Here is a 26,052-nt window from a genome sequence, read left to right on the forward strand (position 1 = left end):
CAAACTGGGCTAGTCGTCTGGTGCAATAAATCCTTTCCAGTCAGAGGAAATACGTGTCCATGTGATAAATGATGATGTCACTTTAATTAATATACATTAGATGTTTACTCATTGATTTATTTACGAAATACTTATTCATGTCACTTGCTATAAATGCGTTAACTGGGAACTAAGTTAGAACTATCTTATTTGTTAAATTATATCATAAATAGGTGTAGCGGTGACGTGAGCGCAATTAAACCACGAAGTCTCATCTAAAACAGAAGACTCATCATGGTTTCAAATAAACTAAAACAAAACTATACCAAAGTTGGTGCATGATTTATTTATTCACGTACAAATACATTTTTGACATATTTATATTTTAATTCGTTTTTAAGAGACTCTCCTGTATTTCTAGAAGCGTTTTGTCTTTGGTCTCTGGTAACAATATGTAAGTTAATATAGTACATATTGACGCGCTTAACGCAAAAAATAAAAATAGACCATGAACCCCGTAAGATTTTAACAAAACTGGATATATTTTTATTAACGTTCCCATTAGTAGATTACTATAACAACCTAAAAGTATTAGAGACGTACTTCTATACTTTAGAGGAATTAGTTCTCCTAGAATTGTTGTTGCCATTATCATCAAACCCACGCTAATTGTTAACGAATATCCCATTAACAGCGAAATTGTTATAATAGCATCTTCTGAAATAATACCGTGGTTAATAAGATACACATAAATCGATATGCTATATAAAAATGCAACGCCAATTGTAGCCGAGATCAGTAATAATGTTCTTCTTTTCAGCATTTTTGACAATCCGCAACCAACGTACATCCCGAGAACAGTAATTCCATCCATGATCAGCATTCCCGTATAAGCAGTTGACTCTGTCTTGCTGATTCGCTTGATAATATCTAAAGCATACATTGCACATGCAATTTTTCCAGATAAATTATACAATGATATGACTAAAAACGACAGGGCAATTGGTTTGTAAAATGTTTTGGACATCAATGCTTCTAAAATCTTCCTGAGAGGATTTCCTGGCGCATTTGATGAAGTTTTGAAATCTTTTCTTGATTTAATCAAATCTTCTAATTCTCTGTTTGATTCCATGCTCAATCCTTTCAACCACCGATGTGCGTTTGCACAATCTTCGAATCTCGTTTTAAAAGCCAGCCAGTATGGAGATTCAGGCCAGAACAGAGCAGTTAGTGAAGAATATATAGAACATGCAAATCCGAGGATACCAATATTTTTCCAGTGACAGAAGGTTCCAATTGTGTTCGCTATCCAAATCCCCCACAAGAATGAGGCTGATTTTAGGGTCAGAAATACACCTCGATATCTGGGAGAAGTGAACTCCGTAAGCACCATAATAGATATTGTTATATGACAAGCTGTGAGAGGTCCATGTATGACTTCGCTAATTAGAATATGGGTGGTAGTTGTACTGAAGTAGAAAACTAAGTAACCGATGAAAGACGTGAAGCAAATGAATAAGAAAGACCTTTTTCGACCGATGAGTCTTGCAAGTATGGCCAAGACAATGGTGCTTATTAATCCACTGTAGTTGTATGTGGATGCTGTAAATAATTAATCGATTATTAATCTTAGGTGTGTATCATGGATAATAAAACTTACAAAGTAGAAAGGTGAATGATTGAAGAAGTTAAAGTTTAGTAGGTAATTAATTACTTTCCGAGCCCGACTTTTAAGATATAGTTGGTCTTGAGACTGATTTATCGAAATTTGAGAAACCAAGTTAAACTTACATAACCAAGATGCCATTTCAAGACTGACCGCGTCTGTCGAATTCGCTTCTCGTCGTATTTGGGCAATAAGTACTGTGGGAGATCCATAGCTTAAGCCAAATGAGAAGTAACTTGCCCAGATTCCAGAACAAACAAACACCTGAAAGTAATCATACGTTGTATATATAAAACTGTCATATTACTAGAAAGTTTAAATTTAGGATTGACTGACTAAATAAAATGTATCTCTTCCCAGTAGAAGACGGATTTAAGGCAATAGTTCATAGAGCTGGCCAATTAAGAATCCGTAGACTTAACACAATTTTGAAAACTTTTTAATACAAATTTACGGCGTGTAGATGTCCTCACGATGTTTTCCTTCAAAGTATTAAATTGTAAGCGATAATTAATTTCTAAATTTATGACACTCACATAACTTTGAAAAATAATAGAGGCTTGGGATTCGAACCTTGGACCCCTCGAGTTTCATTTACTAGATTATCAATGCTTTATTGCTAGTCACGGAAACTAAAATGCTTACCTGTCGTAAAAGAAACTTCCGCGATACTCCATTATCAGCAATTTGTTCTTCAGGTGTATTGATAGCAACAGTCGTATATTGATAGTTTTCCATTTTCACATTCTTAACACTATTTTATTATTAACATATATTTTTATAACATTTACAATTATTTTGCAGTCTAACCATGAAATATCGGTACTGAATAAATTAACATGTATTAAACAAACAAGGCCGACATCAAGACAATATGCCGTGAAAATTATCTTTATTGGATTCCGTGATCGGAAATTAAATTCATATTATTCAGGTATTATTAATTTGTTTTCATAAATAGGTACATTGTTTTTAATAAAATTGTTAAATCTGAGACCAAGGGCGCTAATATACGAGCAAAAGCCCGCGTCAGCGACTGACAACTGACCACAGTTGTTGGACACAGGTGGGGACAGCCGTTGACTATCGCCAACGACCGCAGATTGTTGTATCGCGCTGTCGGCGACCGGCGCCGACTACCGACACTCTTCGTCGGGGTCTGTCACTCGTGTATTACCTCCATGTAACCTACACTCATATATGTTTAAAAAATCGCTCAAATCTCTTTGCGAGCAGCATGCATATGGCATGTATGCCAGAAGACGTATGATAGAGCGGTATGTATACAAGTGTACCGAATAAGGAGCAGGTTTGCACGCAGGGTAAAATCTGTGTGACAGGAAAAGGCCCCTAATATGGAATACGTAGCGCCGTCATTGACTGAGACTACTCGTGATAAACTGGATATAGACAACATAATATTGATAGGCTGTTTCACAGTAACGGTGGGCAATTTGTATCAATAAACGTAATAATGTATAGGTAGATAAAAAATAAAATTACTTACAAAATAATAACCTTACGGGACCACATTGCTATTAAATTAGATAAAGATACATCTTTGTTACCTAAATAAATTGAAATACCATGAATATACTAATAATGTTCATCGAATTTCAGGTTTTACGCTGACAATTTAATTACAATAAAGGAGATTATTTTTATGTTCCGTGTAACGATAATTGTTTAAAAAAAACGCTCTTTGCGTTCCTTTCTAATATTTTTCCTTGATAAGATGTAGTCATTCTTAAAGGATTACAAGTAGCAATTGCGTTAAATAAAAAACATACACCAAACGAGATGGCCTGCTGATGCAAGGGAGATACACGAGAAAATTGCTACAAATCATAAGTATGAATCATCTAAGTATAAGTATACCCACGTAAATGAGTTATTTTAAATTAAATTACTTTGCAATTATTTTATATTTTATTCATAGATTTAGTTTCATTTAATGCTAGTGTACCTTTCAAACACTCTTCTATTTCCATGAGTGTTTTATCTTTTGTTTCTGGTAGATATGCGTAAATAGGAATAAGGCAGACTGTCATTGAAACTCCATAAAACAAAAATGCCCCATGATCTCCCAATAAACCAAATAAAAGTGGAGCTACTTTTATGAGGGTACCAAAAACTAAATTTGTGAAAATACCCATTAATAAAGTAAAAGACGTTCTATGTGTGACTGGAATAAGTTCGGCTGTGAGTGACGTCGATAAAATTAATGGTCCCACAGCTAAAGCCACTGAATATCCTATTAACAATATTATTGATACATACTTATTTTCTACAATAACTGTTATAGATTTCAAGTACAAATAAATAGAAATTATAAACAGAAATAAAACAGCTACCAAAGTTGAAGCAACGAATAAAGTACGCCGTTTAATAACTTTCGATAAACCGCTACCAACGTACGTACTAAACACCGTAAAGCCGTCCAGAATAAGCATTCCGGAATAAGCTGCTGATTCGCTATTTGTAATATTTTTGATGATATCAATTGCAAAAACACTAAATCCATATTTCCCGGAAAAGTTATTAAGAGTTATAATCAACATTGACAGCAAAAGTGGCTTGTAGAATGTTTTAGATAATATTGCATGTTTAAATTCTACAATTTTTGATAGAAAACTTCTGGTATCAGTCTCTGCATTGCTTCTCGCTTTAAGTAGATTAAGAAGTTCTCTTTTGGATTCATCATTTGATCCTCTAATCCAATAAAGTGAAGACGTGCAGTCGTTGAACCGCTCTTTATTTGCTAACCAATATGGCGATTCAGGCATATACAGAGACACAAGGGTCGTATATATTGCACAGGATCCACCGAGGATTCCAATATATTTCCAATGCGTAAAAGTCCCAATCGTGTTCGCAACCCATAGCCCCCAAAAGAAAGAAGCAGACTTTATGGTTAAAAATAATCCTCTATAGCTAGGAGAAGTATACTCAGTGACGATTAAAATAGCTGAAGTGACCAAGGCGGCTACTATTGATCCTTGTATGATTTCACTGATTAACAAATGAGTGGCATTTGTACTACAGCTAAATACAATGAAACCAATCAACGAAATGATGCCTATAAACAAATTGGAGTATTTACGACCGATTAAACCCGTCAATGTTGCTAATATAGGCACGAAGCATGCTCCACTGTACGTATGTGCACAAGCTGAAATAGAAATTTAAAATTTAAAATTCTGATTGTGAGTAGTTTTTGCGTCATAAAGTTAGATTTAAGATGTTTTTCAAAATATTTAATTTAAATTGTATTAGCAACAACAACAACAACAAAGATGGTAGAACCCTTTATGATTTGATTCGGGAGGCACCAGTGTTATACATTTTTCTGCCCAATAACAGCAGCGTTCGTCGCTGCTGTATTCCGGTGTGAAGAGTGTGGTAAGATATGCTTATTGATAAGATTGATGTCGATGGACAGCAGTAGCCAAATATGAGCAGATGAACTGCATGAGTGTATTTTACTTCTATATTATAAAAAAAACTTACATAACCAGGAAATCATCTCCTTGCTGATAACATCAGACGAATTAGCCTCCCGCCTAATTTGAGGTATAAAAACTGTGGGTGATCCAGTACACAGTCCACACATAAAGAACATCGTCCAGATCCCACTGCTTATTATTAACTGAAACGAAAATAATTCTTATAAAAAAAATTGCCAATGTAAATGAATATTATGGAACGTAGTCACTTCTTACAATTGCTTGAGAAATGATTCATAATGACGTATACATTGCAGATGGACAAACCACCACTCCTATTTCTGTCTTATATCAGCAGTGTTAAGCGCTACCATACTCAGATGGTCAGAAGGTTGCGTATCTTTTGAAGATTTCCCCCTAATACCAAAAAAATAAACTCTAATATATTCTCGAGTCACTTACCATGAGGACGTACTGCATGCTCGTTAGTTACTTCAATATTACAAAAAGTCATACTGCCATTTACATGTCGATTGAAGTTATACTTCTGCATTTCGGCGAAATGGTGTGGATGACGGCTGACTTATATATCTATATGCCTCAAGACAATGTGTATAGTTTTATACGATTGGCCTCAGATAGAATCTATTCTATATGTAGTTGGTTGCAGATTTCCATGAGCGGCTGCGAGCACTTACCATCAAAGAAGGGGAGGTAAAAAAGTAAAAAATCACCTGTCGTAAAAAATGCTTCCAGGAATCTTTGTCATCGTCATTTTTAACATCCTCAGACAAAAATGGTACAACACTTTCTGTGTTTTTACATTTATCCATTGTGGATAATAATGCAATATAATTTAAATAAATGAACTAATTTAGCCGTAATACGTATGGAGAACCACTAGATATCTGTCTGTCTCAGGATGTATTTATTTAACTCGCAATGTCATTTTTAGCAAACATGTTAAATTATCATTAATTAAAATCGAGTGTTAATTCAAATGTAACAGAACACCAACTGTTTAAATATCATTTCTTTGTCATTGCATGTCCTCGCTTATGCTTTGCTGATATTTCTTATCTTTTCCATACGTAAAAATGAAACCCTCGTTAAATTACTCGTACGCCTGTCTATCTGTCTTTAAAATCTACTTATAAGAGGCAAAGTAGGCAATATTTTTTTAAACTAGTATAGCACATCAAATGAACGGACCTGTTGTTAACGAAATAACAGAATTACGAGTACACCCCACACTTTTTCCTTTTTTCAAAAAGTGTGGGGTGTTTTAGCTAATAAAAGCGTGTTAAAAAGGAAATTGATGTTATAGGGAGTAAATTAGGCTACATTTTTTGAAAACATTAAAAATCTTAAAATCTCCAGAGTATTTACACTTTTGAACGCCGGTAAAACCGCGGGGCATAGCACGTTAAAAATATCATTCGATATCATTGATGCAACACGAATTATGGGAATCACATGCTCTGGTCAGAGACTAAATGGCGCCATATAAAAGAAACACTAATTCATTCCACTAAAGATCGACATATATCCCAAATGGTATCTTCTCTACCTTTGAAATAAATTTATTATTAAACTTAAAATTATTACATACAAAAGTATACTCTTGTATCCATGTAAAACCGATAAGGCAAACTATCAAAGGTACCTACTATATTTAATGGAACGGGTGCAAAATTTTAAAAAGTAAAAAGAGTCAGAGTTATTTTAAACACAGTTATACCACGGATATATTTTAAATTAAAAGAAAACATATTTTTAATTGATTTATTTATAAGGATATATATACTCGTATTATATATAGGTATATGTTTATTTTCATATTTTATTTATAAATATCGTTTCATTTTACTGCTTTTGTACCTTTCAAACACTCTTCTATTTCCAGCAGCGTTTTATCTTTTGTTTCTGGTAGACATACATAAATAGGAATAAGACATATTATAACTGAAACTCCATAGAACAAAAATGCCCCATGAGCTCCCAAGAAACCAAATAATAATGGAGCAACTTTTATAAGGGTAGCAAAAATGAAATTTGTGAATAAACCCATTATAAGAGTAAAAGACATCCGATGTGTGACAGGAATGAGTTCGCCTGTGATTGACGTCGCTAAGATGGAAGGTCCAATAGCTAGAGCCACTGAATATCCTATTAGCAATATGATTGATACATACATATTTTCTGTAATAATTCCTATAGAATTTAGATATAAATAAGAAGAAATTGTGAACAGAAATAAAACAGCTACTAAAGTTGTAACAATGAATTGAGGACGACGTCTAAAAATTTTCGATAAACCACTACCAACGTACGTACTAAAGACCGTAAAGCCGTCAAGAATGAGCATTCCAGAATAAGCTGCTGATTCGCTATTTGTGATCTGCTTGATGATATCAATTGCAAAAACAGTAAACCCATACTTCCCTGAAATGTTACTGAGTGTTATAATTAACATTGACAACAAAAGAGGCTTGTAGAACGTCTTAGATAATATTACATCTTTAAATTCTACAGTTTTTGATAGAAAACTTTTGGAATTCGTTTCTGTATTGCTTTTAGCTTGAATAAGATTAAGAAGTTCTTTTTTGGATTCATCATTTGATCCTCTAATCCAAAAAAGTGAAGACGTGCAGTCCTTGAATCGGTTTTTACTTGCTAACCAATATGGCGATTCGGGCATATACAGAGCCACAAGCGTCGCGTATGTAGCACATACTCCACCCAGGACTCCTACATATTTCCAATGTGTAAAAGTCCCAATTGTGTTCGCAAGCCAAATTCCCCATAAGAATGAAGCAGATTTTATGGTTAAAAATAATCCTCTATAGCAAGGAGACGTGTATTCCGTGACGATTAAAATGCTTAAAGTGAAGCAGGCAGCTAATATTGATCCTTGTATGATTTCACTGAGTAACAAATGTGTGACATTAGTACTACAACTAAATACAATAAAGCCCATTAAAGAAATGGTGCCTGTAAATAAATTGGTGTGTTTACGACCGATGGAATCCGTCAATATCACTAACATAGGTACGAAGCATACTCCACTGTATGCATGCGCGGAAGCTGAAATAGAAATGAAAGATTCGTTTAATATTGTCTCTTATGTAATATTATAATAAGTAAGTATATAAGGGCGACAAAATACAATCCTTTAAAAAGCATGTGTGGTATCAGTCATTGTATCTGGGACAACCCTTAGTTTTAAAACTGTTATTCATGATATTTAATTTTAAGTTATCTTTGGTACGTCCAACAACCCCAAAGGCTTGTAGGATTTGTATAAAATATTTTGTTTGACTCGCCCTAATTGTTTGAGTGATATGAGTTATTTTAATTCACCACGGTTCGGTTTGCACGGACGTTCTTGCCACGAACGTGCAAGATGTGGAATAAACTTCCTCCTGAGGTATTCCCAGAGCGCTATGACATGGGGCTCTTCAAAAAAGGTGCAAAAAGAGTTCTCCTTCAAAGTCGGCGATGCATTGGCGACTCCTCTGGTGTTGCAAATGTTCATAGTCGACGTTGACTACTTTCCATCAGGTAGCACAACTGCTTTATCGTTAGGCTCAAATATAAAAAAAAAAATAAAGAGAGGGGTTGTTTATTTTTATAATAATTTTTTACTTATTAATAGTTTGACATCATGAAATTGACTGATGGTAAATATTTAATATTAATAAAAACTTACACAACCACGAAGCCATTTCTTTATTGATGGCCTCAGACGAATTAGCTTCCCGTCTGATTTGAGGTATAAAAACTGTGGGTGATCCAGTACACAACCCACACGTAAAGAAAACCGCCCAGGTTCCACTGATTACAATTAACTGAAACAGAAAAAAATATTAAAATTTCGCTAATCGCTAAAAAATTTTTTGCAAATTTATGTGCGTATTAGAAATTAATTATCACTTGCTTAACAGTGAAGGAAAACATCGCGAAGAAACCTGCATACCTGAGAGATTTATAAAAAAAACCTCAAAGGTTTGTGAAGTCTACCAATACGCACTTGGCCAGCGCGATGGACTATGGCCTAATCCTTCTCATTATGAGAGGAGACCCGTGCCCAGCAGTGGGACAGTAATGGGTTGTTGATTAATTAATTGTGGTTCGACTTCGGAGGCGAGAGATTCAACTCAAGGGTAGCAACGCATTTGGTTATCCACCGGTAGGAATCTAATCTTATCTGGGCTATATTACTTTATCAAGTAAGGTTAAATATTCAAAAATTACCTGTCGGTAAAAAATACCTCCGGGTACCTTTGACATCGTCTTTTTTAAAATCCTCTGGCAAAAACGGTAGAACAGTTTCTTCGTATTTATATTTATCCATTGTAGATATAATATTTTAAAAATATATTAACTTATTTAGCCGTAAAATGTAAGAAAGCCTCGTGGTACCAACTGTATCATAACATTATTTAGTCGCCACTGATACTTATTAAAAGTATATACTAAATCTTATTATCATAACGATCGCTAATTAGAATATTTTAATGTAAATATTTTTAAAGTTAATCGACTAATTTGGACGTAATAATGAATGCCTTGTGGTAACCACTGCCTCGAAATGTACTTATTTAACCGTCGCTGTTACTTGTATAAGAATGGTTAAATTATGGGTAATTAAACTGTGTTAATGAAAATATTTGCAAAAACACCAAATGTTTAAATAAGATTCCTTTGAAATTGCATCCTTGCTTTTACCTGATGTTTCTTATCTTTTTATGGTACCGTACGTCAAAACAAAAAGACGGAACCCTCGTTAAGACACTCGTGCATCTGTTGTACCCTTAGGATTATTTTTACGTTTTTCCCGAAAAAAAAATTACGTATTTATATTTCATTCATTTTGGCCTTAACATAGACGTATCACGTAGATATTTTTGAGTCTGGTTGCAAGGGGCAAACTTGACAAATATTTTTTAGACTGTATTGTGTGACGCCTTCCTAGTATGGTCTAACAGTTAGATTGAAAAATGCCCAAAAATACCGGTTTGTTGTATGGAGACCCCCCTTTTATATTCAACTTTATTTTAGTTTTAAATCACTAAAAAAATCACTAATTAATGATATCAATAATTTTCTGTTTATTAGCCTTGAGGTTTTTTTCTTTAATAAATAAGTATTCTCGCCAGCAACGCAGCCAGCGAAGTTTTGATTACTTTTTGGTTTTCCTAATACAATATCTAAACAATAGCGACGACTTTTTTGAAACCGCTGAAAAAAGTGTTTCATTATTTCTAACTAAAAAGTTCAACAGTAGGTTTTATAGAGCTTGCTCAAAATTGGACTATTTTTAAACTAATTTTGAACTCCTCATAGTCCTTTTAGGTGTGGGATATAAAAGAAAATCTTTTTTTTATCATAAACAGAACTCTGTACACATTTCACGCTTCTGTCTTCGCTAGTTTAGACTACGATGATGAATTAGTTAGTCAGGACAAGTATTTTTGTAATTATAGATAAAAAACTGGCCAACAAAACGAGTTACCTCGCATAGAGAGGGTTCCAAATTTTACACTGTAAATAAAAAAAAACCTGTTTTCAAATACGTAACGTATGATTATGAACTGAAAATATAACTTTTGCGTTTTCTTTTAAGACCATAGACATTTTATGGGTTTTACTGTAATATTAAAGTAAAGGACTGTTTTCTGTATTATTTTCAAAGTTCTTGCCACTTATAATATATGATTACCACTGAATATGAATTACGATAATGTCTCATCTACAAAGTCGCTGATAGCAACTAGTAATAGATTTATCCAATGTTTTACTGTAGCGTTATAACGTTGTAAAGTTGTATAATGAATCCAATCGGGTTCAACTTGTTCTTAATCGCCTTGCCCTGTTTCGCACAGTTTTTCCATCCACAACGGATACTTATAATTAGTGTTGTTACTAATTAATATATCTACAAATCAATCATGTTGGGCAACTGATACAATTAATTCGTTTTGCACAACGGTAACAATCGCAGAGGAGAATATTTCATGTAGACGAGTGCGGCTTAGATTCACGAGTTCATGTGTAAAAAAATAAATAATAATTTTAAAACCAAGCCTTTATTGCTAATCGAGCTAAAAACTAGAAAATATTTTGTAATGACAAAGAGTGCTATTACAGTAGTAGAAGATTGAACAGTCAATCATAATGAATCGCCTCTAAATATATTATTTTTAATTTTTTAGTCTGTGTAAAACTCAAAGATGGAGAAATTAATTAATTTAACCTCCTGGGACCCAGGAAGAAAAGTTGTAAGGAATTTAAATTAAATTTTACCCTGACCAATACAATAGGTAATAGAATTACAGAAAAAATATAATAAAAAACGTAAGTCGGAAAATATAGTTTTTCTCAATGTCATATGTATAACACGTGAGTTCCCAATTCCAACTGCTATTTGTGTCATATATATATGACATAGACCATTAATCTTATATTTTTATGTGAATAATCGGTAATATAAGACATATATTGTAAAAAAAATACCGTATATGTTGTGCACAATGGTATCTTAATCTATAATTTTAAACAGTCACACTCAATTTAAAAACATTGATTTTCACAATCACATTCGGCAGTAAACTTAACTGTCTGTTGTCTTATATATTTTTGCTAACATATATCACAGGCATCAAATAAAATTAAAATATGTTCTGTTATATAGTCAGAGTACAGAGATTATACATATTTTTTAAAGTACAAATAATAATATTTAATAAATTTTATGTACTTTCTTGTTATGACACAAATGATAACTGAACACAAAATATGGTTACAAAAAGTATAAATAGGTAGGTGATTAAAGAAAAATATTGTTTGTTGAATTGTATGAGAAACAAATGTTTCCTTGAAATATATATTGCATTGAATACAATATGCTGCTGTAGTTGCTGTGTATTTTGGTTTTCTGCATTTATTTGGAACGTTGGAGTAATGGACCAAATTATGTTCTTTATGATAACGGAAACTTTCGGTTGACATGGGTTTTATTTTAGCCTTCTATTAAAATGTCTTGGTCTTGGAACTGCCAATTGAACTCGAATTACTGCCAGATTCAGTGTAACGGCAGAGTCCAGTGTGTTTGTTGTCCAACCACGATGTGAGAACTATTTTTCCTAGCTAATGATTCAGACGCTTTTTTCATTACAAAATTAGCAGGTCTTAGCAATTCTGTTTTAGTTGAGTAGTTATCGTTATATGAAAACCTCCTTTCAAAAAAGTCTTCCAATTTTGTTTTAGTGAAATAATGAACACAATAAAAATGTTGATCTGATGTAAGTATTTAGCAAATTTTGCGGACTGCTGATTCACCCAAAGTAAATCCTTAAGGCTCTAGGATGGCCCCTTTCAGTAATTATAATTGAGGACCCGATAAAAATATCAAAACCTGGACAACTTTCTACTTCAATATCCGAAAAATTCGAAGGACCAAAATACGAGTGATCGTTGCCGTCATGACATTGTAATGGTATGTTTTCTACGTCATATTCATCAGTTAGGTCTAGCTTCGAGTTGTCTAGCATACCGGATATTTCGTTATTGCGTAAACTCGTAATAACAAACAAGAATAACATTAAAATATGAAGTCCGAGATAGAAAAACTGTTTATGTCATATAAGTATTACACCGGGACTCTTCCATTCACAGTAGTAATTGGGAACTCATGTGGTACCAGTATGACATAAAACTTTCACCCGATATTTCATAATTTTTAATGTTAACTACAAGCATTGTAGAATAATATTTAGTAAAAATGATTTATTATAAACAATAAACATACATATTTTTTATAAAAACATCGATATTTGAACAAAAATCTCAAAATTACTTACTACGTGTTTCCGACCGTGACGTTATCGTTCGCTTAAAATACACAATACAATAAAATAGTATCATCCTGTCAGCCAATCACAGTTTAATATGGCGGTCCAACATTTTATCTATTGAATAAACGTAAAAGATCTCGCAAATATCGACAGATGGAGCTGTTAATTTTTTTCTTTTCTATGTTATATATATATATATGACGAAAGATCCCAGGAGGTTAATAAGGATAATGAGACATTGTTGCAATTGCAAATAAATTATTGCATTGTCATCGGTCTTTGATACGTGTGCAAAGTTTCAAATTAATCAGAGTTGTGAAAATTGGTGATAATAGAGTTCAAAGATTCCGTTACATACATACATACATAGATACAACCCAAGCTAATAAAGCGTTAAAAATAAACATATTAGATGCCGATGATAATCAGGAGCCACTTACCATCAGGTGGATTGCATACTCGATTGCTAATTCATTATTATAAAGAAATCACTAAAATGGACAAGCAAAGTTGTAAATACAGTAGAACCCGCTTAATACGATCACGTTTAATACGATTTCTCGCATAATACACCATTTTACGCCAGTCCCTGCATTTTGAGACATGTGAGACATGTTTTCATACATTTCTTAACGCTTAATACGCTTCGACATCCCGTTTAATACGCCTATTTCGTAACTGGTCGAAAGATATAACTACTAAGATCGCTCCCTGTAACATATGATGCACAATCTCGAGCTTGGATGACCAGCATTTGTTTCAGCGACTTGTTAAAATCTTTAGATAAACACTTGTAGATTAGAAGTAGACGCATAATTCTATTCATTGATAATTGTCCCGCTCATCCGAAAGGTATTGAACTAAAGAATATCAAGCTTATTTACTTACCTCCAAATGCCACAAGCAAATAACACCCGATTGAATGGGGGAATCATAATTAATTAATTTTATTAATCATAAGGTAATTTATAAATGCATAATTTATTACTAGTAAGTTTTATTTTCCTTATCCCGGTTAATACGCTTTCTCGCTTAAGACGCATTTTTGGTTGGGTCCCTATGAAATCGTCTTAAATGGGTTTTACTGTAGTTTGTTAGTTCGCAAACAGTAATAGAACTTAGTGTATAAGATTTGTATAAGATGCAAATATAATTTAATACATAAGTAGCTTATAGAATATGCAGTTAGATCCTGTTGTCAAATTATGAAGGTGATAGAAGTGATTATACTGGACTCCGATTTACAGAAACGGAGATAATATTTCAGACAACAACATCCTATTTAGGATAGCTTATAGACCACGGACAGCCTTGTTCGTTCTGTCATAACATAAATAACAGACATAGCCGCAGGTAAAAGACTAGTAACATACCTACATAATAGTTCATTTTAGTTTAAAGTAAGCATTAGCGGCGCGGTCATAATGCGATTACACAATGTGAGAGGAAAAGTGTTGGTGAGTGTATTCGTATATGCAACGCACTTGAACTGTACGCATACACGGACGGTTTGAAATTGAGGATTTAATTGCTAAACAGACTGTAAATAAATACAAAATTTCATTTCATAATTGATTTCTCGTAAGCCACTTGGTAGTGTACTATTGGTAGATACGGTTGGTTTTAATAACCTCAACTGAACTGATTAGAGCGAGGGGCTAGGGCCAAAGTGCGAAATGTGCGAACTTCACTTTTAATATAATATTAAAACAACAGTGGTAAGCGCTGTTGTGTTCTGATTTCAAGGGCGTGGTAAGGGAGACGTACTTTTCCGAGGAATTTCACCTTAGTTGATTACAGGAGTTGATTACAGATGCCCACTTACCATCTGGTGGGCTGCATGCTGGCCTATTATGAAAATAAAACTATAAGAAAATTTATTGCAATATAAATCAATGTATTCACACCTTTATTAATTATTTTGTCTAAGTTTGAAATTTCCCAATAATTCAATATTTTAACTGCAGCGTTTTAACCGCCCGTCTATCGCTCACTAGTTTAAACATAACATAAAAACTTGACGTCTCACATCTCATTATTGCTGTATTACACTACAATGACCGAGTTGGCTATTACTGGTATTTCATCTCAATCGCTTGTTGCAGGCAATCCTGAATATGTTGGTATTTGAAAGGGGTTGTAAAAGAAACTACTTATACATATAAATCGTTTTAAAGTGCCATTTTAGTTGGATGCCGTAGCCAACTAGGGGGTTATAACGAAACAAAGACCAAGTCTGCATGTGAATTTGATCGTTTAATTTTTTTTTAATATAATATAGGAGTAGCAGACGAGAATGCAGTCCACCGGATGGTAAGTGGCTACTGCCGCCCATTGACATCTGTAATCAACCCCAGATATGATCAGATATTCCTACCTAAGTTCGGCCGCTGATGCACCGCTACCCCTGAGGACTAAGCTGGAACACCTTATAAAAGTATGTCTCCCTTACCACACCCTTCAAAACGGAACACAGCAACGAACACTGCTATTATCAGGCAGAAATAGGTGTAGCACACCCTTCAAACCAAAACACAGCAGCGCTTAACACTGCTGTTAAGAGGTAGAAATAAAATAATGTTTTTGTTGTTGACAAATATCCATCAGAATGAATGAATGAATGAATTTAAATTAAGTAACGATTAAAACTACTTCGCAACAATCCGCTACAAATATGTATGATGGTATATATTTCAAGCCATGCAGTATGTACCACCCTCCCTCCCTCAAAAGATGCGTGCAGATGGAAAATATTAAAAATATACACCACCATACATACCACCACCAACACGTGTTTCGCTCCAAAACGGAGCATCATCAGGGTAAGTTGACTCTACGACGGTTAACGTTAAGAATATAATATAAATAGAATTTAAATGGTTATTTTGGGTGTTTATATATGCGTTTTTGTAGCTATCCATGCCCCCATAACACAGGAAAAATCCAAGTGCGATGATCCATGAAGTTATTTATTTAGGGAAGTCCATATAGAGTTATAGAGAGTTGTAGAATATTCGACTATACTATAAATAAAGTACACAAGATATGATTGGATTTTTTTTTAAATGAAATAAAAATAGTTTATTCCTCTCACAAAAATAAAATAATTTCTAAATATAAGGTCAGCATTTGACGTGTTGCTAACAAACATCTTATCACTATGACCGTGTTAACTTTAACGATGGTAGTAAAGCAACGCAAATACACGATCACTGACCAAGAACCGTGTTTTTTAATTCGTAATTAAATTTCACCCAGAGATTTAACCTGGAGCTTCCTTGAGGTCACATTCCGATCCTGTAGTAGGTTAAGAAAAAATATTATGACTGTCAATTTGTAAGTGCCACCGTATAATAAATATAATTGCCCATGCAAAATAAATATAATTCACTAGCTGACCCGGCAAACGTTGTGTTGCTATATAAATAAAAAAAAGTTTAGGGTGAATAACCCTTATCACTTAGGGATATGAAAAATAGATACTAGCCGATTCCCAGACCTACTGAATATGCATATAAAATATGGTGAAAATCGGTAAAGCCGTTTCGGAGGAGTACAGTAACTAACATTGTGACACGAGAATTTTATATATAAGATTTAATTTCATTGCACGGTAGATCGGTGACCACAAAGTTGTCTACTGTGTTATTTGAAATTTCGGTACATACTGCTTTCATCTACTCTTTCCCATTTTCAGTAATGGCGTGAGTGACTATGCAATTTATTTTGAACGCATTCAATTAAGATACTATCACTTCATTGTTATAACTGAAACAAATTAATTATGCAACGCTACCAAATGCTATGTAATGATAAATAAAAAAGTTATCTTATGTAATTAGATAACGCGGGGATTTTGTGAGCTCTACCAAACTTGCACGCGTGTATGATCTTCAATATGACGACATATTTATATCTACGATATTGTAAAACGATAAAATTTATTTTCTATTGATGAACTTACGTAATGGAATAAGCAAACAAACACTTGACTTGAAAAGGTCACTGTTACAGTTAAATATGTGTATCTTACCCTAAATACCTATATCTCTAACTAAAGATAGAACACCTCGTAACAGTTACCCCGCTGCCTTAACCCATCAGCACAAGGCAGCGATAATATTTATTACAGGACAGAAAGAATTTTGACGACAAAGTCAGGCAGTCGAAATACGTACTTACCGTCTTAGAGTACGATGGCCGCAGTCAGGTAAGTAGTCGTTTAATCCGGTCTCTCAATCGGAAGGTGGGAGGTTCGAATCCCAAGCACGGATCATTTTTTTTTCAAGACTATGTGCTTATTATAAGTTAATTATCACTTACTGCGAAGGAGAACTTTGCGAGCAAACCTATACTCCTGAGTTCCTTAAAAAAATTAGAACACATAAGTACCAAAATATGTGTAGTCTTCAAATGCGCACCTAGCTTGCACGGTGAACTATAACTTAAACCTCTTTGACTCTGGGAGATCTGTGCCCAACATTGGGAACGTATTATATTAACGATGACAACTTTGATAAGATAATTAAGACGGTGATACAATAAAGATCTCGTTACATTCATACATTCAGTCTAAAAGTAGATCGAGCGACACGTACAAATGTAATGACTCCCACACGTCTCTTCCTTCCGGTTTTACTCCGTGGGAAAATGTTCTCTAATATAATTGCGGTAATTGTGATACTTTTTAATCTGCTACAATGTTTATCGTGATAATAAATGTAATTCGTGTTAATTATAGCGACGTGAGATTATTAGGTATGTGGGTTTATAGGAATTACGTGAGTAAGAAAGACCGTTTACAACTACTTATTTTTTTATACTCGTACTAATGAAATTTATAATTATATGTAAATATGTAGTATGTAGTAGTTGTATACAATATTTAAATTACGTTGGTAAACATTTACAAGTTAAACCTTACAACTAGAGGTTTAATAATAGGTTTCAGTGCAATTTAATTATGCGTTGACTTGTTTTTCATTGTTAATTAGCACAATGCATACATATTTAAAGTATAATTTTATGTAAAGATCACTCGATGAAAATTGTAGTGTTTACGACTATTATCATGTAGAATAAAACTGACTATGAGAGCCATCTAGTGAAGGTATAGAACAACGAGTTCTACGCTACAGTGTTGTGAAGCGTTGTAGTATAAACAATTGCCACTAGATGGCACTGGATTCTATTACCACTAACGAGTAAATTTAAGCCAAATAGGTTATAGAATTCTTAAATAGATGTCACTGTATCAATAACACTAATGTTAATGGAAATATATAAAAATAATAATAACAGTAGTCATGAAAAAATAATAATAACATACCTATTAAGCCCACCACAAATAGTATTATCTACTTAACGGTGTGTTTGAATTAATTAAATAATTAATTGCTAATTTAATTTAACTAATTTAATTGCTTACTGCTTACGGCTAAAGTGTTAGCCTAGTTTAGTAGATAGTACAAAATTCGGCGTTAACTCTGAAGGTCCGGAGTTCGAATCTCAGGAATGTTAAAAGTTATGTGCGTATTATGAAATTATGATAACTTAAGATAATTTGAAATACTCTTTTTTATTTTAACCTAAATAGCTACATCTCCATGAGATTTTTATAATATAAGAGAAGCAGACGAGCATCCAGTCCACTCGGATGGTAAGTGGCTACTGCCGCCCATAGACATGAAATGAAATATATTTATTTTGTATAGGCCAACGGTGGCACTTACAAATTGTCAGTTATAATATTTTCTTAAACTACTACCGGATCGGAACGCGACCTCTACATCTGTAATCAATCCCAGATAAGATTAGATTCCTGTCTGACTTTTAAAAAGTTCTCAGTTATTGTATATAACATCTACAAATTCGCAATTAGTCATGGCGATAAACTATCACCTAATCCTTCTCATCTGAGTAGAGACTTATGCCTAGCAGTTACTCAGTGCAGCAGTTGATAATGATAATGATGATTGTTTTACCAAGAAAGTATATAGTAATAACTAATAACCTAACCCGATATTTTCCAGGAAGAACCTGGTCCTCCAGCCAGTGGACCGCGAGGAGGATGCGCACCTGTTCACGTACCGCGACGTGAACCGCACGCACGTGTCGGTGGTGCTGGCGCAGTCCGTGGACGCGCTGGTCGACAGCGACTCCCCGCAGAACGTCGTCAAGTTCCGCCTGGGCTGCGACTTCGATACTGGGGATGACTTGGTAAGTTAATAAAGAGCTGTTGGAGATGACGTAGTCAGTAATAATACTGGTAACTATGGTAATAAGAGATGACTTGATAAGTAATAAATTGTCCCTGTAGTTCCGGGACCAGAATAGGGCTTCGGTATCCCCTGTCTGTCGTATGAGGCGACTAAACGGGGCTTCCGGGGTTGCGGGCGGCAAGAGAGAGAAACAAACTCAAACCGCCCGGCCAGCAACCCCTGGAAGGACGGCGATATGTGTGGTCGCATACCGTCGTGTAGGTACGGGGCAACGCGCTTAGAGGACTCCGGTTGCGTTCTTCTGGAGATCCCGGAGTTCTTTACGCAGCGCCAAGGACGGCCACCGGGGAGTTTTAGTGCAGTAAGAATCCCACATACCCTTGTGTCGCTCCCATGGCATGGGGTACCTTTTGAAGGTTTCCCCCTCGTAAAAAAAAAGATACTAGAGATGACTGGTAAGTAATAGATGAGAAGACACACAAGGCGTCCTAAATTAACCTTCAAAATAGCAAGGCACGTGTTACGAATCAGACGTCTTGCAGGATTTGAGACCTATTTGAGATTGAGCACTGTGGTAGCAGTGTATTTGACCGGCGATATTCCGATCCGGAAATGCTTTCCACAGCCGTAAGTTAATGAAGCAACGTGGTGAACGACTTCAAGACGTTCCCTTTATAGTGTTAATTAGCGTCTAGCAGATATGATAATGTTGAAGCTAAAGCCACATCGCCAAGTTTGCAATAATACGACAATAAATCCTCGCGTAATTGCAAAACATTCGTCAAACTGTCACCAACAATATGCAATTCTTGGTATATTTATTGGCTTGTATAATACCTATATCTGTTATGTAATTATGTTTGTTTGTATTTTTTATATTTTATTGTAAAACGGCAGATTAAATTAAGAAAGTGATAGTTTTAATTAATAATTAGCGTACTGAAAAAATAAAGTCTAAAAGGAACAAACCTTATAGATATAATATACACATTATATACATGTTAATAGAACACTGAAAAACAAAGCAGCAACAAAGCAAGCTTTCAGTATTTTTCTTGTAAAAAATATGTTCTCAACTTTGACACAGTTTTTTCATACTTACCTTTTTTATGAGCTGTATAACTTTCACTCAAACCTACATATTTCCACTAAAATCCTGGCTCCTGTAAACTCAATACGGAAAGATTTTACGAGAATTGTACGGCCCAGTCATAAAGTGTAAATTATGTGTCTTAGACGTCAATGAACTGTACCCTTAGTATGAGTTTTTACGTTTTTACAAAAATGTATTTTTTGTTTTTGTTTACGTATTTCCCATACTATTCCAATCAGTTCTGATACAAGCCGCTATTGGAAATCTATGGGCAAATACGTAAACGAATACCAAAACAGTAATTTTTGTAAAAACGAAAACACTCATACTAAGGATACTGTTTCGGGAACAATTAATTGGAAACCCTGTATTGGCATCATTTGAACATTACCAGGAATATTAATATTACAAAGGTTGTACGAAATTGTGAGTATTTCGTTCCCTCATTTTTTGGTTCATTACTTCGAATACTGGAGTTCTCTTCGTTCGTATTTAATTTAAAAAATGCTGAGTATCTAAAGATCCAATATATAAATATTATTGTGTTTATACTTAGACATGGACTCAAAGAACAAAGTAATAATTAAAACATCATTAAATTAAATTAAATCGAAGTACCTATCTGTATGTAATTTCAGTTAAATATCCACCTATCGCTATTTAAAACAATACTACACATGGTAAAACCAAATTGATAACACTTTTGATATCATAAAGGGGTGTCCGGGCAAATTAAAAAAATCATGCGAATTGCAGTAACGGGTAGATTAATATGGGTAAATTTGTGAAAAAACGAAACAGTCCAATTTTAATTTACGCTTTCAGCGTATTATTTTAATGGCTTAAGCTTCCCGATTCCATTCATGTCAGCGGAGTTGAGTGTTTACCGGTTATTTGCATAATTGCTTGAAACAACCAAAACATTCACGTAGTTGAAATATACTTAACGTTAGCATTTTGCATGAAAAGCATCTTTGCTATCGGTTAATCTTGTTATTGTTGTCTTCGTTTACAGCAGTTGTATTTAATTTTATATTTATGAAGTTAACAAGTTTTTTTTGTTATAAGTTGCTAATGATCAATATGGTTTCCTACAAAACGACAAATTATCGTACTTACGAATGACATGACACGACGCGACGTCGTATATTGTGAGATTGAGAGTAGTAGGGATTCACCGGTTCTGGGGCACCGATTTTCCCCCTCCCCTCTCTATTCACCGGTTGTGGGGCACCGACTTTCCCCCCTCGCTTCCCCGTCCCCCCGCTGCCCTGTTTGCCACGATCGAGGGGCGAGCCCGGCTAAAAAAAAAAAAAAAAAAAAAAAAAAAAAAAAAAAAAAAAAAAAAGTTTGGTGTCAAAATGGGGGTTTCCGACCACGCCCGATCGATTGCACGCATTTATTTTACGCTATCTCCTTTGCTTACGAAGTTAGCTTTTATGAATAACGACCTCTAATTCATTATCTAATCACCTCCTTATCTCATTAAGCTCGCTATGTCCATATAACAATACGGACCTTACTTATCTAATCACCACTCGCTGTCCTCACAACATAATAGGGTCATTATCACTGTGTCGTTAATGATGGGGGTATGCGCATGGTAATGCAATAAAAAAAACTTCATATTGACATTGTTTATTATTTCCAAAACAACCTTTTGAACAATTGCGATACTACAATATCGTTTATCAATTTATCCTCACAAAACAGGCTTAAAAAATCTCTGAGTGTATTTCCATAATACATGTAATGCAAGTATGTAAGACTATATTCTCCACAAACTGAAGACCAATCAAGTTGTATTCTATATCTATTAAAATCCCAATGCTTTGCGTTCCTTCTGAAAAAGGCTTTGTGATGGCCTGTTGGTGGTCGGCCATATGAATCAAAATACCCACCGATGCCATTTCTGTCTATGTACATGCCTACCCAGTGAGAGCCTGGTTCACTGTCAGGGTCCAAATTACTTATCAAGTACATTGGAGTCTTAACGTATAGCGGTAATCGGTTTGCCGCATAGACATTGTTTTTCAAGCTACAATGAATTTTATTTAAATGCTTCTGAATCTCGATTGTATCCATTGTGCATGCCTACTTATCGATACCTCTGATAGGTACAATACACTATTTACAAATGCAGAGCAAAATTATCCAAACCTTATATTTAAAGGGATGCAATATGGTTTAACTCGAATGAAAGACTTCAAATAGGTATAATATATTACATTTATTAGGCTTTTACTTACATCTAAGTATATAAATTTATCTTAACTACTGTAGTCGACGGTTACATTTCGGTTCTTATCAATTTCAATAACGTTATCAAACTCTGCATACACTATACAATTAATAGTTTCGGTTAGAGTTGATTCAAACCGAACTTCTACCCTTACACTGCCATGCTTTATAAGATTCCAATGAGTCATGGAATTTGATGACAAATCAGGAGTTAGGTCAAACGCTAATAGGCAGTAACCTTTTGCATATTGCTCCCTAGATATTCCATTACCTTCATTTAGAAAATGTATACCAGTCCCCGAAAATAAAGTGTGATAGGCTGCAGTAAAAATATCATTCTCGAATGATGGTTGCAATGCTTTTGAAGGTATTTGTTGGCCATCAATATATAAACAAAATGTGTTCATAGCATAGTTTTCAAAATTGAATGGATTTTTAGTAAGACTTCCATTGAATGCTGTGTTGTTTACAAATCCAACTATACATCTTTTAGGTACTTGCCCCAGAAAAATGTTGTCAAGAGTCTTTCCCTGAACCCCTGATGGTATAGTTAAAACTTTGACTTCAGCTCGAGTAATAGGATATTTTGCTGTAGTAGAGGCTAAGACTTTTTGATGTGCGAGGAGTACAGTTGGATTTATTCGTGCTCTACGAACAATAAGAGTTGCATCCGTAATGCATACTTTACATTTTATATCAGTAGAAGAACCCATCAGATTAAACGATTCTCTTGAGCGAATTAATTTGACACTCATTTGAACCCCATTAATTAAAAACTTTTCTTGGTTAAATATATCACCATGTAGATGTCCAATCATTTCTATTTCTTTACTTTCAGATGCTAGTTTTTGTCGTTTCAGAAATCCAGGATTTGTGTTGTCTGTTGAGTTCATTTGTCCAGCTGCATCTTCATACCAAAGACCACAAGTCAAATGAGATTTCTTTGCGGCAGGAGAGTAGTTCAGCAGAGTTTCCAAATAAGCACGGTAAGCATATGTATTATTAGGTGGTGACACAAGTTTTTGATTTAAATATACATCTAACTGGCTGAATAGTGAGTGTAACCAGTTATTTATTGGTGCTATTACTGTGGGTGTGCTCACTTTTGATGAATCTAGGTTAACTATCTTTGCTTTAATATGTATTAACGTATGCGATAAATCTAGGTAATCGTCACCAGATCCTGGTACTTGAAATTCTATTGGTCCATCATCAGCAAGAGACGAAATTGGTTTGTAATGAATCCAAATACCATTTTCAATACTTGTTTGTGTTGATGGCAATGCAAATAAATCTAGTTCAGACTTTATACATTCACAAGAATGACTATGTAAGAAAGACATAATTCCTTAAATTTATTAGTTATGAAAAAATATCTTTTATGTTGGCACGAGAAACTGCCAATTTTTTAATGGCTTTCACTTTAGCAGCTGAGCGTGCACTGAGTGAGGAAAGACGCTTTCTCTTCGTTATATACCCCGATCCAGACATGTTTATTCTATCAATTTTTTCATCAACTTTTCGTTTTAAATTGGAACTAGCGTCCTTGAGACGAGATTTTATTGAATCCTCCATGGGTCGTGCATTCACTAAGTCCGACAAAATACCAACTCCAGCGCCTAGTGCTTCTTTTCCTATAACTCTAGCACCCCTTGAAAGCAAAGGTAAAACTGATCTAAACAAGCCTCCTAAAAAACTGCCAATGCCATGACCACGTTGAAACGCGGCTCCTTTATATATTACTCCAATACCAGAACCAGCTTGATGGGAATAATAATGTTCGTAGGGGCAAGTCATATTATTATTATTATTATTATGAGAAAACATTGTTGTGTTTTTTAAAGTGAAGTTTGATACACACAGTTCCAAATTGAAATGGTATCTTTTGACCAGTGGTTGACCTTATATCTATTTCAATAGTGTCAAATTCTCGTCGCATGATTGGTAAATAGTGAGGAGGTGAAAAAACATGCATTTTATTCGCCCCATAAATATATTTCATTGGATCTAATGGTATAATTCTTAGTAAAGGAGTCATGACGTCACCTACTATCTGTGGTTCAACTATATCGCAATATACAAATAATTGTGATGGTAGACCTAAATGTAAATTTGCAGGACACTTTCCTGTGTTTCTTTCAATGAGATTCCTGTCAGGTTCAAACCCAAGTTGAAACGACAGCTTAGGAGATAGCTTCACTGATCTTATTGATTTATCGGTAACAGAAACACAAACTAATTTTGATACTTCATCATAGCGAAATTTTATATTTTCCTTTGTATTATTTAAAGCTACCAAAATATGATCTATGTTGTCATAATTCGTCGCTGGAATATGAGTCTTGTAATATACTAAGGATGGTATTTGATCGCCTGGCATGGTCATGGATTTTGTAATATATATAATATTTTCATGTTCTTGTACAGTAAACATGGTACATGGATATTGAAATTCGGCAACTCCAACTGACCATTCCCCATCTAGCGTTAAGGATTTTGGTAATTTTGTTGAAAACTTCGTTGTTTTGTTATCAGGAAAGTACTCCATAGAACTGTTACTTAACAATGTTAAATAGAAACTTTCTTTCATCATATTTTTTCTAATTCAGAGGCCAACACCCAGCTATTAAATTTATCTGGATAACCTTTCCACTTCACCAACACTTGCTTTCTGACACCAGAATATCGCGTACTGATTATTTTATCTATTTTATAACTTGAGGTAGGATTATAAGATACCTTTTGTAACTCCTTTTCATAGAAAGTCCCACTTATTGTTTCATTTTGTAAGTCTTTCAAAGTGTATACAACCCATGGAGACCGATCTATAATTGAGGATATAATAAATATTTCATCACTCCAATTAGATTCATATCCTTTTTGAAATATATGCTTATACTTGGTTATTCTTACATAGTCACCGATGTGGAAGTTAGGTAATTGTGTTGTTGCTTCTGTTTGTTTCTTATCTCTATCATATAAATTATTCCATACAGTCATAATATTATGTGAGTTAACATCACAGGGGCACATTTTAATACTTGAATGATAACTATGATTATATGCATATACCAAGTCTTGTAAAACATCAATATATTTATAAGTATTATTGTGTGTAAAATAACGCCACATCTTCATTTTGAGGGTTCTTTGAAATCTTTCAACAATACTTGCTTTAATATCGGGATTATTAGTAGTATAGTAATTTATATTTTTACTTTTTAAATAACTTTGCACATCTTTGGAAATAAATTCTGTACCCTTATCAGACTGAATATGTATGGGTGTTGCATTAGCTTCAATGAAAATACTTTCAAAACATTCTTTAATATTAAATGAATTTTTATTTTTCATAGCTCTTACAAATGCATATTTGCTAAATACATCAATTACACAAAGAATAAAGTTAAATCCATCATTGTACTTAGAATATGTTCTCAAATCACTTAAATCCGCTTGCCAAAGAATATTGAAATTTGACAGTATGTATTTGTTACGGGAAAACCTTCTTGTTACAGGTTTATGTAATGTGTATGTTTCTTGTGAG

The 26,052-nt window shown here is 34.2% G+C and overlaps 3 protein-coding genes across 7 annotated transcripts in view; 1 reads left to right on the forward strand and 2 right to left on the reverse strand.

Moving 5' to 3' along the window:
- Nucleotides 1-26,052, forward strand: part of Cad89D (cadherin 89D) — a 77,798-nt gene that overhangs the window by 29,678 nt on the left and 22,068 nt on the right. For all 4 annotated transcript variants that reach the window (XM_073093761.1, XM_073093762.1, XM_073093763.1 and 1 more), the window contains exon 4: nt 18,983-19,169. In XM_073093761.1, the coding sequence (XP_072949862.1) occupies nt 18,983-19,169 (187 nt within the window). The remainder of the gene's footprint in view (nt 1-18,982; nt 19,170-26,052) is intronic.
- On the reverse strand, nt 342-2,671 carry LOC140757894 (facilitated trehalose transporter Tret1-like). The gene is made up of 3 exons (XM_073093767.1): nt 2,291-2,671; nt 1,771-1,909; nt 342-1,581 (listed from the first exon to the last, which is right to left on the reverse strand). Exons 1-3 carry the CDS (start codon nt 2,381-2,383, stop codon nt 365-367), a joined length of 1,449 nt encoding a protein of 482 aa, XP_072949868.1. The 5' UTR covers nt 2,384-2,671; the 3' UTR covers nt 342-364.
- On the reverse strand, nt 2,938-6,026 carry LOC140757893 (facilitated trehalose transporter Tret1-like). Of its 2 annotated transcripts, none has more exons than XM_073093766.1 (3): nt 5,554-5,651; nt 5,156-5,294; nt 2,938-4,817 (listed from the first exon to the last, which is right to left on the reverse strand). In XM_073093766.1, exons 1-3 carry the CDS (start codon nt 5,569-5,571, stop codon nt 3,568-3,570), a joined length of 1,407 nt encoding a protein of 468 aa, XP_072949867.1. In that variant the 5' UTR covers nt 5,572-5,651; the 3' UTR covers nt 2,938-3,567. The 2 variants fall into 2 exon arrangements, with proteins under 2 accessions (XP_072949867.1, XP_072949866.1); XM_073093765.1 differs by lacking the exon at nt 5,554-5,651 and adding an exon at nt 5,826-6,026 and having other exon boundaries at nt 2,943-4,817.

The sequence above is a fragment of the Epargyreus clarus genome, unplaced genomic scaffold, assembly GCF_041222505.1.
Source record: "Epargyreus clarus isolate Ecla_fem2 unplaced genomic scaffold, WU_Ecla_fem_2.2 ptg000005l, whole genome shotgun sequence".
Lineage (NCBI taxonomy): Eukaryota > Metazoa > Arthropoda > Insecta > Lepidoptera > Hesperiidae > Epargyreus > Epargyreus clarus.

What these genes read in the sequence shown, in the direction of transcription:
- LOC140757894 (XM_073093767.1), bottom strand. Translation starts at nt 2,383, where the DNA reads ATGGAAAACTATCAATATACGACTGTTGCTATCAATACACCTGAAGAA. An exon ending in GGAAGTTTCTTTTACGACAG is followed by an intron (nt 1,910 to 2,290) that starts GTAAGCATTTTA and finishes GATTACTTTCAG; the next exon opens with GTGTTTGTTTGTTCTGGAAT. An exon ending in TGAAATGGCATCTTGGTTAT is followed by an intron (nt 1,582 to 1,770) that starts GTAAGTTTAACT and finishes AATTATTTACAG; the next exon opens with CATCCACATACAACTACAGT.
- LOC140757893 (XM_073093765.1), bottom strand. Translation starts at nt 5,924, where the DNA reads ATGGATAAATGTAAAAACACAGAAAGTGTTGTACCATTTTTGTCTGAG. An exon ending in GGAAGCATTTTTTACGACAG is followed by an intron (nt 5,295 to 5,825) that starts GTGATTTTTTAC and finishes TTTTCGTTTCAG; the next exon opens with TTAATAATAAGCAGTGGGAT. An exon ending in GGAGATGATTTCCTGGTTAT is followed by an intron (nt 4,818 to 5,155) that starts GTAAGTTTTTTT and finishes TTTCTATTTCAG; the next exon opens with CTTGTGCACATACGTACAGT.